At 44.8% G+C, this 14,420-nt stretch overlaps 1 protein-coding gene across 1 annotated transcript in view; it reads left to right on the forward strand.

Moving 5' to 3' along the window:
• The window catches only part of SLC22A3 (solute carrier family 22 member 3), an 87,223-nt gene that overhangs the window by 25,719 nt on the left and 47,084 nt on the right, over positions 1-14,420 (forward strand). The window contains exon 2 of the mRNA XM_029223353.1: positions 12,915-13,018. Coding sequence (XP_029079186.1) covers positions 12,915-13,018 — 104 coding nt within the window. The remainder of the gene's footprint in view (positions 1-12,914; positions 13,019-14,420) is intronic.

Consider the following 14,420-nt stretch of genomic DNA (forward strand, 5'->3'; position numbering starts at 1 on the left):
GCAGGCTCAGCGGCCATGGCTCATGGGCCCAGCCGCTCCACGGAATGTGGGATCTTCCCGGACCGGGGCACGAACCCGTATCCCCTGCATCGGCAGGCAGACTCTCAACCACTGCGCCACCAGGGAAGCCCCCAGCAACTTTTTAAAGCTGCATTTCTTTGTATGAGGCTGCAAGGGTGGCAGGTCGGGGCATATGGGGTGTCACAGGGGGTGGACTCAGGAGTTAGACGTTTCAGGTCAGCCTCCTCCCCACCTGCTGACGAGCATGTAACCTCCAACTGCTTTCCTCATCTTCCTAATCTCAGTTTCCTCATCTGTAAAATGAGGGTAATAATCATGTCTACCTCACAGGGTTGCTGGGAGGATTAAATGAGATGGTGTATATGACTAATTGAAAGCTTGACTCTAGGGTACTCAGTAAATGTTAGGGGTCAGTAAAAATAAGTTTCAGCCACTAGATTCCAGATGTGAAGCCTGCCAGAGTACCTACGATGAGACATCATCTCTATATTTATTCACCTGAACACCTGGATGTGTGGACTCAAATGGCCAGGCTGCTGAGCTGCTGTATTGCTGTGTCCTGCTTATTTGGTTAATGCGTGTTCGAGGCACTACCCGCCCTGACATCTGCTTTAAGGAGCCTTAAAACAGGGTCTTCATGAAGTCCATCTACATTTTTTTTGTTTGTTTCAATAGCTCCAAGTAATCATAAGGAAAAACAACTTGTTTTTAAAATGTAGTAAGAAGCAAAGATTTTCAGAGTGGGACCTTGAACAACTAATGGTAATGTGGTCTTGGGTTCCCATGAGGAACTAGAGTGGCAATCCTGGATGATACGTTAATTGTGCCCTGGAACCAACAGAGTCAAAGTGCATCTCAGTCCTGGGAAAGGAGCTGAGATGCCTTTCAAGCCTTCCTTCTAACACCCCCAACACCTGGACAAGGGCAGTTCCGGGCATCTTAAGGACTTTGGGAAATACACTGTTTTGTGTGTGTGTGTGTGTGTGTGTGTGTGTGTGTGTGTGCTAGAAATAGTGTTCAGAGTAATATAGATTACAAAGTTTGTTCTGCGCTTTGGGTCAAATATTATAATTATAAACTCAGCAGTCACAATGGGGAAACACTTGCAAAGCAGTGTTCTCCAGGTGGAGTTTGGTCAATAATCCCATTGTCCCAGACTTCCTTGAAGTGCTCTAACCAAAAATCCTGGGCCAGACTCTGCTGAGATTGTTTTCTCAAGCCTCTTTTCCTGATTCTAAACAATTGGAAATGTTATGAATATAATTCTATTGTCAAATCCCACTTATTCCGGCTCTCAAATACAAACCACCGAGAGAACAAAAAATAAACAAAGTGAACACAAGACACAAACGGAGGAAGAGGTCATCTGCAGAGGCTGCTGAGAAAGCTTAGTTTGGGCGCAAAGACTTTAATTTTATTGAAGTATAATTGATTTACAAAGTGGTGTTAATTTCTACTGTACACAAAGTGATTCAGTTATACATATATATATTCTTCTCCATTATGGTTTATCACAGTATACTGAATATAGTTCCCTGTGCTCTACAGTAGAACCTTGTTGTTTATCCATTCTATATACAATAGTTTACATCTGCTGACCCTGAACTCCCAGTCCTTCCCTCCACTACCCCCCCCTTGGCAACCACAAGTCTGTTTTCTATATCTGTGAGCATGTTTTTGTTTCATAGATATGTTCATTTGTGTCGTATTTTAGATTCCATATCTAAGAGATATCATGTGGTATTTGTCTTTCTCTGTCTGATTTACTTCACTTAGTATGATCATCTCTAGGTCCATTCATGTTGCTGCAAATGGTGTTATTTCATTCTTTTTTTATGGCTGAGTAATATCCCATTGTATATATACACCACATCTTCTTTACCCATTTGATGGACATTTAGGTTGTCTCCATGTCTTGGCTATTGTGAATAGTGCTGCTATGAGCATTGGGCTGCATGTATCTTTTCAAATTATAGTTTTGTCTTGATATATGCCCAGGAGTGGGATTGCAGGATCATATGACAACTCTATTTTTAGTTTTTTGAGGAACCTCCATACTGTTCTCCACAGTGGCTGCACCAATTTACATTCCCACCAACAGTGTAGGAGGGTTCCCTTTTCGGCGCTCCCTCTCCAGCATTTGTTATTTGCAGACTCTTTAATGATGGCCGTTCTGACCTGTGTGAGGTGGTACCTCATTGTAGTGTTGATTTGCATTTCTCTAATAATTACTGATACTGAGCATCTTTCCATGTGCCTATTGGCCATCTGTATGTATTCTTTGGAGAAATGTCTATTTAGATCTTCTGCCCATTTTTCAATTGAGTTGTTTGCTTTTTTGTTATTGAATTGTAGGAACTGATTGCACATTTTGGAAATTAATCCCTTGTCAGTCACATCATTTGCAAATATTTTCTCCCAGTCCATAGGATGTCTTTTCATTTTGTTTATGGTTTCCTTTGCTGTGCAAAAGCTTTTACGTTTGGTTAGGTCCCATTTGTTTATTTTTGATTTTATTTCTATTGCCTTGGGAGACTGACCTAAGAAAAACATTGGTGTGATGTATGTCAGAGAATGTTTTGCCTATGTTCTCTTCTAGGAGTTCTATGGTGTCTTGTCTTATATTCAAGTCTTTAAGCCATTTTGAGTTTTTGTGTGTGGTGTGAAGGGTGTGTTCTAGCTTCATTGATTTACATGCGGCTCTCCAACTTTCCCAACACCACTTGCTGAAGAGACTGTTTTTCTCCATTGAATATTCTGTGGCACAGAGAATTTTTTTTTCTTTTTTTTGCGGTACGTGGGCCTCTGACTGTTGTGGCCTCTCCCGTTGCGGAGCACAGGCTCCGGACACGCAGGCTCAGCGGCCATGGATCACGGGCCTAGCCGCTCCCGCAGCATGTGGGATCTTCCCGGACCGGGGCACGAACCCGTGTCCCCTGGATCAGCAGGCGGACTCTCAACCGCTGCGCCACCAGGGAAGCCCCTAATTTTTATTTTATATTGGAGTATAGTTGATTTACAATGTTGTGTTATTTTCAGGTGTACAGCAAACTGATTCAGTTATACATATACATACATCCACTCTTTTTGGCTTTTAGAGAAGGGTCTTTAAAGGCAAGGTGAGGGAGAGGGTTGCAGGGTGCGTGATCAGCTCATGAACGTTCTTCCAATTGGTTGGTGGTGAGGTAACGGTGGTATTTCTGGAATCACCATCATCAACCTTCTGTTTCCAACTGGTCTGGGGTCTACGTGCTGGTCGTCAGTATATAGTTAACTTCTTCCACCTGGTGGAGGCTTTAGTATCTGCAAAACAACTCAAGGATATGGCTCAGGATATTATCTATAGCCCTTGAGGAGGAACTGTAGCCCTTGATTTTGCTTTATGGCCAAACTATTATTATTTTGTCTCGCTTGACTGCCTTCCTTTGTTTCCTCATTTTCTCACTTCCCTGATTAAATTTTTCTTTTTTTTTTTGCGGTACGCGGGCCTCTCACTGTTGTGGTCTCTCCCCATGCGGAGCACAGGCTCCAGACGCACAGGCTCAGCGGCCATGGCTCACGGGCGCAGCAGCTCCGCGGCATGTGGGATCTTCCCGGACCGGGGCATGAACCCGTGTCCCCTGGATCGGCAGGCGGACTCTCAACCACTGCGCCACCAGGGAAGCCCTGTAACCTGAGTTTTAAATCTACTAAAGTGTAGGTCTCTTTCCATATCAATAAACATAGACCAATGCCTGACTTAACCGCCCCAGAGAAAGCTGAATCCCAAGCTAGGGGCAGGAGGGTGTGCGATGGGACAAGGGCAGGGACAGAGGGAGGAAGCTCAGGTGCCTGTGGTGCTGAGTACAGAGGAAACACATCTTTCATCTCCAGGCCCCCTACTCACACTCAGGGGTCTCTGAAGCGAGGGTGGGTGTGGGGATTGAAGTGCAGGTATTTACAATGCAGTGATACCTCTCCTGCTGGTCACTGGGCTCACATCTTCCTTCCACTCACAGAATTTCTCTCTGCACCCTATCATAACTTCTCCTCCCCCCTCATGGGTTCCCATTTATGAAAAACCAGCATTAGCACCTTGGACTGCTCTGTGCTTCTCTTCTTTTCTCTTAGGCGTCTCCTCTGCCTTTTTTCTCAGGTTCCTGGAAAACTTCTTCAAACGGATGTTCGAAGTCACTAACTTGCTCGTCCCCAGCGTTCCTCAGTGCTACTCACTGCCTCCGTTTGTTTTTAATTTCAGCAGTTACGCTTTTAATCTCCAGCAATTCCTTTTTGCAGATTGCTCCTTTTCCCCCGATGAACCGCTCTTACTTTATCAATGTGCTAGCCCCTGGCATCTCACCGAAACTCTGAATTAGGGTTCTTAGTGATCCTGTTTCTTGGAGCCACTTACCACTGAGAACCATTTGCTCCGAACATTCAGATGGTTCTCGGTTGACTTTCGGAGCCTTGCCCCAGCCTGGGTGCTTTCCTCTGCTTGTGTCTGCAGATGGGCACGTGGCCGGCTCGGAGCCTGGTGAGGCGGTGTCTGTTCAGTTCTGCCGGTTCCCACTGACTGTGATTCTTCTCTGGTTTGCATGGGATCAAGAGGAGACCTCCATGGGCTCAGAGAGTTCTAGCAGCTTCTCCTCATGGGGGGTTGACATGGCTGCACAAGACAGCTGGGCAAGGAAGGAACCGCCTCTGCTTCCAGCCATTCAGCAGCTGACCCTGGAGTATCTGTCCCGCAAACCCCCTCTAGACACGCGTGCAACTCAGGCCCAGCCCTCCCAGCCGGTCGCTGGCAGCCCACACCGCAGGCTCCTGCACCAGCTGGATGCCCAGAACCCTCCCACTTCCTCAAGGCTTGGCTCCAGCCCAGGAGCTGTGAGTGAGGGGCATAGAGAGGGGAGGGGACAAGGGTTGAGTGTCTTTGCTCAGCTCCCCGACAGGCTTGCTTCCCTTAGACAGGTTCTGTGGCAGCAGTCCCCCTTTGCTTTCTGCTGAAACTCCCGAAGCTTTAGGTCTCTGGGCAGGACACGTCTCTAGTTTCTGTCTGTGGTTTGCAATTTTTAGGATTGTATTGGTTGGGCCCTTTTAGCTGGAAATTGGGAGAGAGAGGAATTCATAAATATGTGGATCTCTGTGGCCCTTGGCAGTTGGAAGCCAATGTGGATTTCTTAAGTCTTATTTCCTGAGCAGGTCGTGGTTTCCTCAGCTTTGAACCCAACCCCTTTAGATAGACACGGCCCACCCATGACCGACTGTGCCGTTTGGTGGTACACACAGCCCCACCCGTCGCGTCTTGAGAGTCTCCAGCATACAAGGCAGCTGCTGCACCGTCACGTGGGGAAGAGCAGCCCTGCAGGGCATCCGTCTCAGTTACCATGTTGGTTTCACCTCCCGGTGCCTTTCTCTTTGTCCAGCCCCTTTACCTCACTCTTTATTTTCTAATCCCTCTTTGCTTTGTTTCTGAAGCCTCTGCTTTCCCCTCCATCTGGGTGGGCTGGGCTGTGGAAAAAGGAAAAGAGAGAAGAGAATGCAGGCGGAAGAAGGCTCAGGCGCAATGGGGCGTTGTGGCTTTATTCTTTTTTTTTTTTTTTTTTTTGGCGGTACGCGGGCCTCTCACTGTTCTGGCCCCTCCCGCTGCGGAGCACAGGCTCCGGACGCGCAGGCTCAGCGGCCATGGCTCATGGGCCCAGCCACTCCGCGGCATGTGGGATCTTCCCGGACTGGGACACGAACCCGTATCCCCTGCATTGGCAGGCGGACTCTCAACCACTGCGCCACCAGGGAAGCCCCTAATTTTTATTTTATATTGGAGTATAGTTGATTTACAATGTTGTGTTATTTTCAGGTGTACAGCAAACTGATTCAGTTATACATATACATATATCCACTCTTTTTCAGATTCTTTAAAGGGGAAATTAAGTTGGAATGAGGTTGTTCAGGTGGGCCCTATTCCAAATGGCTAATGACCTTGTTAGAAGGAGATTAGGACATAGACACACACAGAGGAAGACCAGGTAAAGGCAGAGGGAGAAGACAGCTGTCTTCAAGCTAAGGAGAGAGGCCTCAGAAGAAACCAACTCTGTTGACACCTTGATCTCAGACTTCGAGCCTCCAGAACTGTGAGGAAATAAATTTCTGTTGCTTAAGCCACACTGCATCACGGCAACCCTAGCAAGCAAACACACAGGCCACCCTTGGTGGTCCTTAGCTTGTAGATGCATCATTCCAATCTCTGCCTATGTCATCCCCTGGTGTTCCCCCCCAGGTGTGTGTCTGTGCCTCTGCTTCCTCTTCTTATAAGGACACCAGTCATCGGATTAGGGCCCACCCTGATCCAGTGTGACCTCATCTTAACTAATTATATCTGCAAAAACGCTATTTCCGAATAAGATCATCTTCTGAGGTTCCAGATAGACATAAATTGGGGGAGGGGTGGGGAGAACACTATTCAACCCAGTACAATATGCAAAAATTAACTCCCCGCCAGCAGGCATGTAAATCACTGATAAGCTCCATACGAGTGGTTTTCAAACTCACCTTCTTGTTAGACTAGATTCTGATTTAATTGGTCTGGAGCAGAGTTTAGGCTTGTTTTCACTTACTCCAAGTAATTTTAACGAGCAGTCAGTGTTGAAAACCACATTTTAAAACCATTCATTGGGACTTCCCTGGTGGTGCAGTGGTTGAGCGAGAATCCGCCTGCCAATGCAGGGGACATGGGTTCGATCCTTAGTCTGGGAAGATCCCACATGTGGTGGAGCAACTAAGCCCGTGTGCCACAACTGCTGAGCCTGCGCTCTAGAGCCCGCGAGCCACAACTACTGAGCCCGAGTGCCACAACTACTGAAGCCCGCGTGCCTAGAGCCCGTGCTCCGCAACAAGAGAAGCCACCACAATGTGAAGCCCACGCACTACAGCAAGGAGTAGTCCCCGCTCGCCACAACTAGAGAAAGCCCGTGCGCAGCAACGAAGACCCAACGCAGCCAAAAATAAATAAATAATAAATTTATTAAAAAAATAATAAAACCATTCATTATGCTATTTATTATCATCAACATTAGATCAGTAATCATAATGCAATTGGGAACGTTTATCGGGTATTTAATATCTCGGGCATTGGGCTAAGTACTTTACATATATTACCTGAGTGACAGCATCAGTCCAGTTCTTACCCCCATTTTATAGATAGGGACACAGAGGGTTAAAGACACTAAGAAAATCACCAAGAGACACAAAGCTAGGAGTGTTAGACCGACACCTGGGCTGACTCCAGAGCCGCGGCTCCTCTCTGCCCTTAGATCTGTCCAGATTCAGAGCCTGTCATCTTCCTCTCATCTTCACATAGTCTCAGTTATGTAGAGAAATCGTAAACATTTTCAGATGAGTCATTGCTTGTCTTCACTACAAAGAAATAAAACAGCTTGAACGTTGATTTGAGGGTGAGTCACGAAGGTCTTCAGTTAATAAATGATGAGGCATTATTTTTATTATCCACCTTGGAGAGCAGCTGATATGACAGGTGATGCTCTATAAACCTTGCATCACACAGTGGTGCCTCTTTATGCCTGTGAAATCACCTGTTCTAGGTGATTGTTGCAGACTCTTGGGTTTCCTGTCTCGTCTCTGAGTCCTGCTATCATCTCCTTGGAATCTCGTTCTGTCCCGGGACCAGGGTTTCTGCTCTGGATCTCTCCATTTGCAACCTTTCAGACTCTTCCTCTAGCTTTTAGAACTTCCTCCTCCCTGTTGTGAGCTCTCTCGATGCCTCTGGTGTCCTGAATAAGAAACTCTGTCCCTGCGGGACCTGCGCCCCCTTCCCCACTGGGGGCACAGACACAAGTGGTTCTTTAGCTTCAAACCTGAGCCTGACACCTCCATTGCTGCAGGCAGATCTGAACTTCATTGGCCCACACGCTTCTGTCCTTGAGCCTCGGCTGCCCATCGCCCTGCTCAGTACCCTTCTTTTCCCTTTTTTTCCCTTCTAAATGCAACTCATTGTTGAAGGACCTGTTTGTGTCCCACCTTCTTCAGGAATCTGACTGCTCCGGGTCCCAGCAGTCCTTTCTTTCCCTAAGGCCCTCACGCATTTATAGTCAATGCCATTCCATTCAGATCTCAATTCCTCTGCATTTGCTGCCCATGAATTGATCCTGGCTCTCTAAGCCGTATAATAAGCTCCTCACAGAGGCAGAAGCAAAGCCTGCTCATCACTGGTACTGCTCCCAGCCTCGTCTGCATGATGCCACGCCCACCACTGGAAGCTGTAAATACCTGTTGATTGGTTTTCATACCTGCAGCTCATCATGATGCTTCATACAGATCAGAAAAGCACTAACTTTTTGGCATTAAGATACCCAACTAATGCTATCGGATCATGTTAAAGAAATTTTCATTGAAACTAGAATTAATAATGACATCCTTCCCCCTCATGGAGACCCAACCCAAATGATTTTCTTTGTGATTACACTATTTTTAACCATTATTAGGCTCTGTGGTGGCGGCTTGTTGATTAGAAATGGAATCCATCCATGGGGGTCAACGTGTGATTGTCTGGCCAGTGCTAAATGTAGCCAGAGGCACCCTACACCCAGTGGTCAAACCGAAGGCACACTGGAGTCAAATACTGTGATGTCCCTCTAAACTTAGAATCTCTCACGTGAGAATTTGTTCAAGAAGGTGAAACAAGACATCTATGGAAAAGCCAGCTGCCGGTCATCAGGGGTCATTCCCTGTGGTTTCAGGAGTGGGCAAGCCCCCCTCCTGAGGTCCTAAGTCTCTTGCATCCCTGCATTATTTTTACCTTATTTCCTACCTTTGGCCTTTGTATATTGAAGATATTCTGTTACTCTGGTTCTAAGGATAATTTAGAAATCAAAACTTGAGCATAGATCTGATAATGACCTGCTCCAGCATTTTATCATTACAAGCCAAGTTAACATAATGTCTGTTTGGATTTTAATGACTAGGAAAAGCTAAAAAAAGTCACTTGGTTGGAAGCTCTTCGAAAGTATCTAATTAGGCTAGAGTTGTGCTTTCTGCAAAATGAAGCAATGTGATCCCTTCCAGCATTCCATGAACAGTTGTTTGAATCTTTTATCAGATTGGCTTTCTGCTCATGCGAAGGGGAGTAATTCTCTTTGTGTAAAAATGACTTGAAATTTAAATAAAAGTGACTTTAAAAGAAAATTAACAGGATGGGTACACCTGGATTTATGAGCATTTAAAAATAACTTTAAATATGTACACTAAGGGAAAAAAAAAAAGGAGATGCTTCACTTGTTCTTGGTAGATTGCCTTAGGACAGACGTAAATGCTTGTGTCTTTGATTCAAACTTAGTTACATTTGACAAGAGATGGGTTTTAGGTCTCCCTGGTAACTACAAACAGCTTTTAGTACTTTATTTCAGGAAAAAGTCTTCAGCCTGTGACGTTCACTGGCTTTGGTACATGCCAACCTCTCTCTAGACACAAAAGCATATCTCAGACCCAGAGCTGTTTTGGCAGCAGGCAGCGAGCTCAGGGCCGATTAGGACGCACCAGCCCCAGGAGGCAGGGGTCTGACTCCTGACTGTACGTGCAAGAGTCAAAACCAAGCCCTTCCATCCTTGTGACTGCAGTGTCTGTTCCCTACTGGGAACCTAAATGTGTGTGTGTGTGCATTTCTTGTAAAGGTATGTAATTTGTTTATATTAATTTCTTTTGTGCTTTTGAAAGATGGCAGGCTCCCAGTCATAAAAAGAGAAACTAGGCTAGGTATTTCAAGCGGGAAGGGATTGAATAAAAGGATTTGGGTTTGAGCTGTTTTGGAAAGGCGAGAAAAGCAAGGAAGGACAGCTCCTGCAGAACCCCTGCCCTGCTCCACAGCATTACAGAGCCTGTGGGTCCTGTCCATTTGCCCCTGTGTAGCCGGGGAGTGGTTAAAAGCACTGACTGTTGTCACTGCTACAGTTGGAGCCAGTGCTGCTGCCACAGCCAGAAGCAGAATCTTCACTACCTGCCTTCTGATCTTGCACCAGCGCCTCCTACTGGCAGAACCTAAACAGAACCCCTGCTGGCAAGGATTCTGAGAATTGCAGTTTCCACTCCTCCAGCATCTGAGATGCAAAACAAAGTATAGAGGACTGACAATATGTGGTCTGGATGGTATCGTAGTGCTTTAGAAACTAAGTTATCATAGCACTTTAACCACTTAAACATTTACTTTATTTTACTTTACTTTATTCTATTTATTTGCGGTACGCGGGCCTCTCACTGTTGTGGCCTCTCCCGTTGCGGAGCACAGGCTCCGGACGCACAGGCTCAGCGGCCGTGGCTCACGGGCCCAGCCACTCCGCAGCATGTGGGATCTTCCCAGACCGGGGCACGAACCCGCGTCCCCTGCATCGGCAGGTGGACTCTCAACCACTGTGCCACCAGGGAAGCCCTAAACATTTATTTTAAATTAATTTTATTGTGATACCAAAAAATCCTTTTTGACAATTTCTTTTATGGGAGAGTGAAAAAGATCACTGTTTTTTTTTTTAATAAATTTATTTCTTTTTTATTCATTTATTTTTGGCTGCATTGGGTCTTTGTTGCTGTGCACGGGCTTTCTCTAGTTGCGGAGAGCAAGGGCTACTCCTCGTTGCGGTGCACGAGCTTCTCATTGCGGTGGCTTCTCTTGTGGCGGAGCACGGCCCCTAGGCGTGTGGGCTTCAGTAGTTGTGGCTCGCGGGATCTAGAGCACAGGCTCAGTAGTTGTGGTGCACGGGCTTAGTTGCTCCACGGCATGTGGGATCTTCCCGGACCAGGGATCGAACCCGTGTTCCCTGCATTGGCAGGCGGATTCTTAACCGCTGTGCCACCAGGGAAATCCAAGGTCACGGGTTTTATATTAGAGAATATCTCTGTGTTTAAAGAGTATTTCGGGGTATTTTAATTCACACAATTCAAAAGCAGCTAAGTATGTTCATAAAAGGATAGCTCTTGCTGGGCCTTGCTGTGTCATCTATGAAAAGCATTCCTTTATCTTTAGTTAACCAAGTTATCTGAAGCTCAGCTCGAGGATTTGAGAGGTTATATTTGACACTGGCTGACATTTTTCTGTGTCAAAATGCTTTCTCTGGTGGTTAAATCACCTGTTTGACCTCTGAGGTTTTATATACTTTAATTGCATCCTTTATGTGTTTAATTCTAATGGGAAATTATTTCAGATAAATAGTCATCTGCAAGTTTACTTAAAATGAAATTGCTCTGCTTTGGAAAACCAGTACCTACATTGACAATAAATCTCTTTTAAGTTACTACTACTATGCATATATGTGTATATTCTTACTTCTTTAATCTCCATAAATCTTTTCAGTAAGTCTATGAAGTGAGCCAGCTACTGCTGACCCCAGTTTTTTTTTTTCCAGCTGTGTTAGTCGACAGGTCATTAGCTGTAGAATCAAGACAAGTCAGGTTCTATAAATAAATATTATTACAGTTTGCTTATGAATATGTATCTATAAGACCACTCACAATTCCTATTCCAACAGCATTAATTTTCTCATCATGCTACAGTCTCGAGCAGTGGTCTTCACACTGAGGCAAGCATACCATTTGGAGGTGTGCAGAGAAAATCACAAGGTAGAGGGCCTGGCTACTTTGAAGGGAATCAGTTTTCAGAGCCTCAACGCACATATGTCCAAAATGGATCTGTCTGAGGATGTGTGCATGATGGGGATACAGGTCTTTTCCTAATATCCTTCTCCCCCTTTGTGGAAGGACTCCTACGTCTCTTCCATCTTCCTATGATGTATTGACCTGGGGTTTGAAAACCTGTGGGGAACCAAACAGTGGGACAGTTTGGAATATTGGTAAGAAAGTAACTAAGAAAGAAGGTAAATGACCCTAATGATTTGATTAAACAACTTTTTGTAAGTCTGGTGGTTTCCGTTTCTTTCCTGACAGCAAGACTGTAGGGGTCTTAAATGGCATGTTGGTTAATAGAAAAGTTAAAAATAATTTTGATGATAGATTATTCTGTAAATCTTGGCATTGAGAAGGAAGCAAAAGGATTGAGTAACAATACTGTAACAAAACTCTCTCCATTCCCATTAATTTATTTATACAGACAAGTTTTCTTGGCACATAAATTTATAAAAATGAAAAACAGGAATAGAATTGATGTTGAGCCCTAACTCATTCTAGTAATAAAAAATCTTCAACCACAGATTACATGAACTAAGCGGAAAACCCCGGGCTTTTTTAACATTCTTCTAGAAAAGGGGCAGTGCATTTCCAACAAAATTTTACTCCTGAGTAATAATTCTTTTTCAAGATGCATCATATGTTATGTTTTTGTCAATTGTGTTCTAAAAGTAACTGTTATAACCCAATCAGAAAGGATTCTAATAGTTAGAAACATTGTCACAGAAAAAAATGTTAATTAAACGTCAATTTATGTACATAATTTATTACATGCAGAAGTATGTATTTACCTGTCCATTAACATAATACACATTAACACAAAACACATTTTCTACATAAAATCTTAGGATATATGTATGTGGGAAGGAGAATAAGAATTCAAAGAGAAAACAGATTAGTGTCAAATTTTAGGCTGTTGAAGAACTTGTTTTCACTGGATGATGGTAGGCGTCACGTGGCTATGGTACTCTATCAGATACAGTTGAAAGAACGATTGAAAAATGTCAGCCTTTGTAGTGTACTGAAAATTACATCCATGGCACATAGTGAAACTGATAAAGAAGACGTTTATCTATCACTGTAAAAATATCTATGTGATACACTTAAAATTTTTATTTAAGGAGCACATGAGCAAAAATGTTTGAGGATCACTGGTCTGGACAGATGATCAGGTGTCTTGAGGGTAAGCATTGCCACACGTCTCCGTCTCCCATGTGTTTTCTTTGTTTTCCCAGTTTGACCTCGTGTGTGTCAATGCGTGGATGCTGGACCTCACACAAGCCATCCTAAACCTGGGCTTCCTGGCCGGGGCATTCACCTTGGGCTATGCAGCGGACAGGTAGGCATGGGTATGGCAGCCAGTTTACATCTAGAAAATGATGTGTACCTATGGAGAGGAAGATGTTTCATGTTAACTATTAGAAAACGATTCTTGCTAATTTTGGAAAAAAATCTGAATTCCTCCACTTAGGACATTCATACCTGTTGGGCTGCACTAATTCCTTCCTTCGTAAGCTTCGTCTCCTCACCCCTTGAACTGTACAAAAGGTTGGGGCTGCTCCCCTTGGGTCTGAAGGCATCTGAGAGGAAACACAGAGCAGCAAGGCCGTGACTTCATGGCAGGGCCCACAGCTGGCTGGTTGGATGCTGTGGAGGTGATTCCATGGGCTTCGGTAACTCGCTGATCGCGGTTTGATGAATTTAGTCATAAGGTCGCCCCCTTACAAATTTGTTTCATTTAATTAAAACAAATTTTTGTATTTATTCTACAAATTAAAAACTCTGCAAAAAAAAAAGTTTTCCAAAAACCATGAAAAGAATTTGATCTATTCTTGAAGATCCATAAATACACAAATATACCAGTTAATGGCAGACACCAAGTGAGGGTATATATTCAAGACAGTCGTGCTCTCTCTTCAAATATCCCCGTTTCAGACATTATTGATGTAGGTTATTGTACTCCTGTTTAACTGGTCCTTTATCCCAGTTCTCAGTATGAACAGACTTGCAGTGATTTAACAATCCTCCCTGGCCCCCATGTCTGGCTTACTGTTGCCCCCAGCACTCCAGCCCAGCATCAGTGGGTCAGCGTGACGCTGCTCGCAGTGGGCAGGGCTGGGAGTGTCTCTTGCAGAGCTGAGGACAGCAGTTAATTGGAGAATTCAAGACAAAATTCCCCCAATCCTGTAGGCAGTTGGTGGTCTGCACTTGACCAGACCAGGACTTCAAAATGGGTAGCACTTTTGGTTCCTGTCCCTTCCCCTGTCGTCTTTTTCTTGTGTTGTCCCCCAGCCCTCCTCGGCATGTGACGTCCTCCTTAATCCTCTCTGTCTGGTGCTCTCTCCCTGTCTTTTATCCGTGTCTTTCCTACTGTTTCTCCTTACAGCCTTTTCAATTCATTTTTCCTTCCTTAATCTTCCGCACACAACCCTCTCTTTCCTAACTGGCTGCCATTTGGAATTGAGTTACAGATTTTCAATATGTATTTCTTTCATTTTGCTGTTACTCTTCCTAATTTAAGCATTAGGTTTTGCTTCTTCGGCATGTTTCTCTTTCACAGCCAATCAACATATCTTCAAACTAAAGTAACTTGCCTAAAGGAGGGGGCTTTTCCTACCTGTGTTCCAGGAGGGGCTGAGCATCTGTCCTCAGGTGTGACCCGGTACTTTGGGGAGGAAGACAAAGCCGTGAATAATGCTGCCTCACCTCGGGGCTGACCATCTTTCAGCTCCTTCAATCTC

This window comes from Monodon monoceros, unplaced genomic scaffold (genome assembly GCF_005190385.1).
Source record: "Monodon monoceros isolate NGI ecotype Baffin Bay Population unplaced genomic scaffold, NGI_Narwhal_1 Super_Scaffold_15, whole genome shotgun sequence".
Lineage (NCBI taxonomy): Eukaryota > Metazoa > Chordata > Mammalia > Artiodactyla > Monodontidae > Monodon > Monodon monoceros.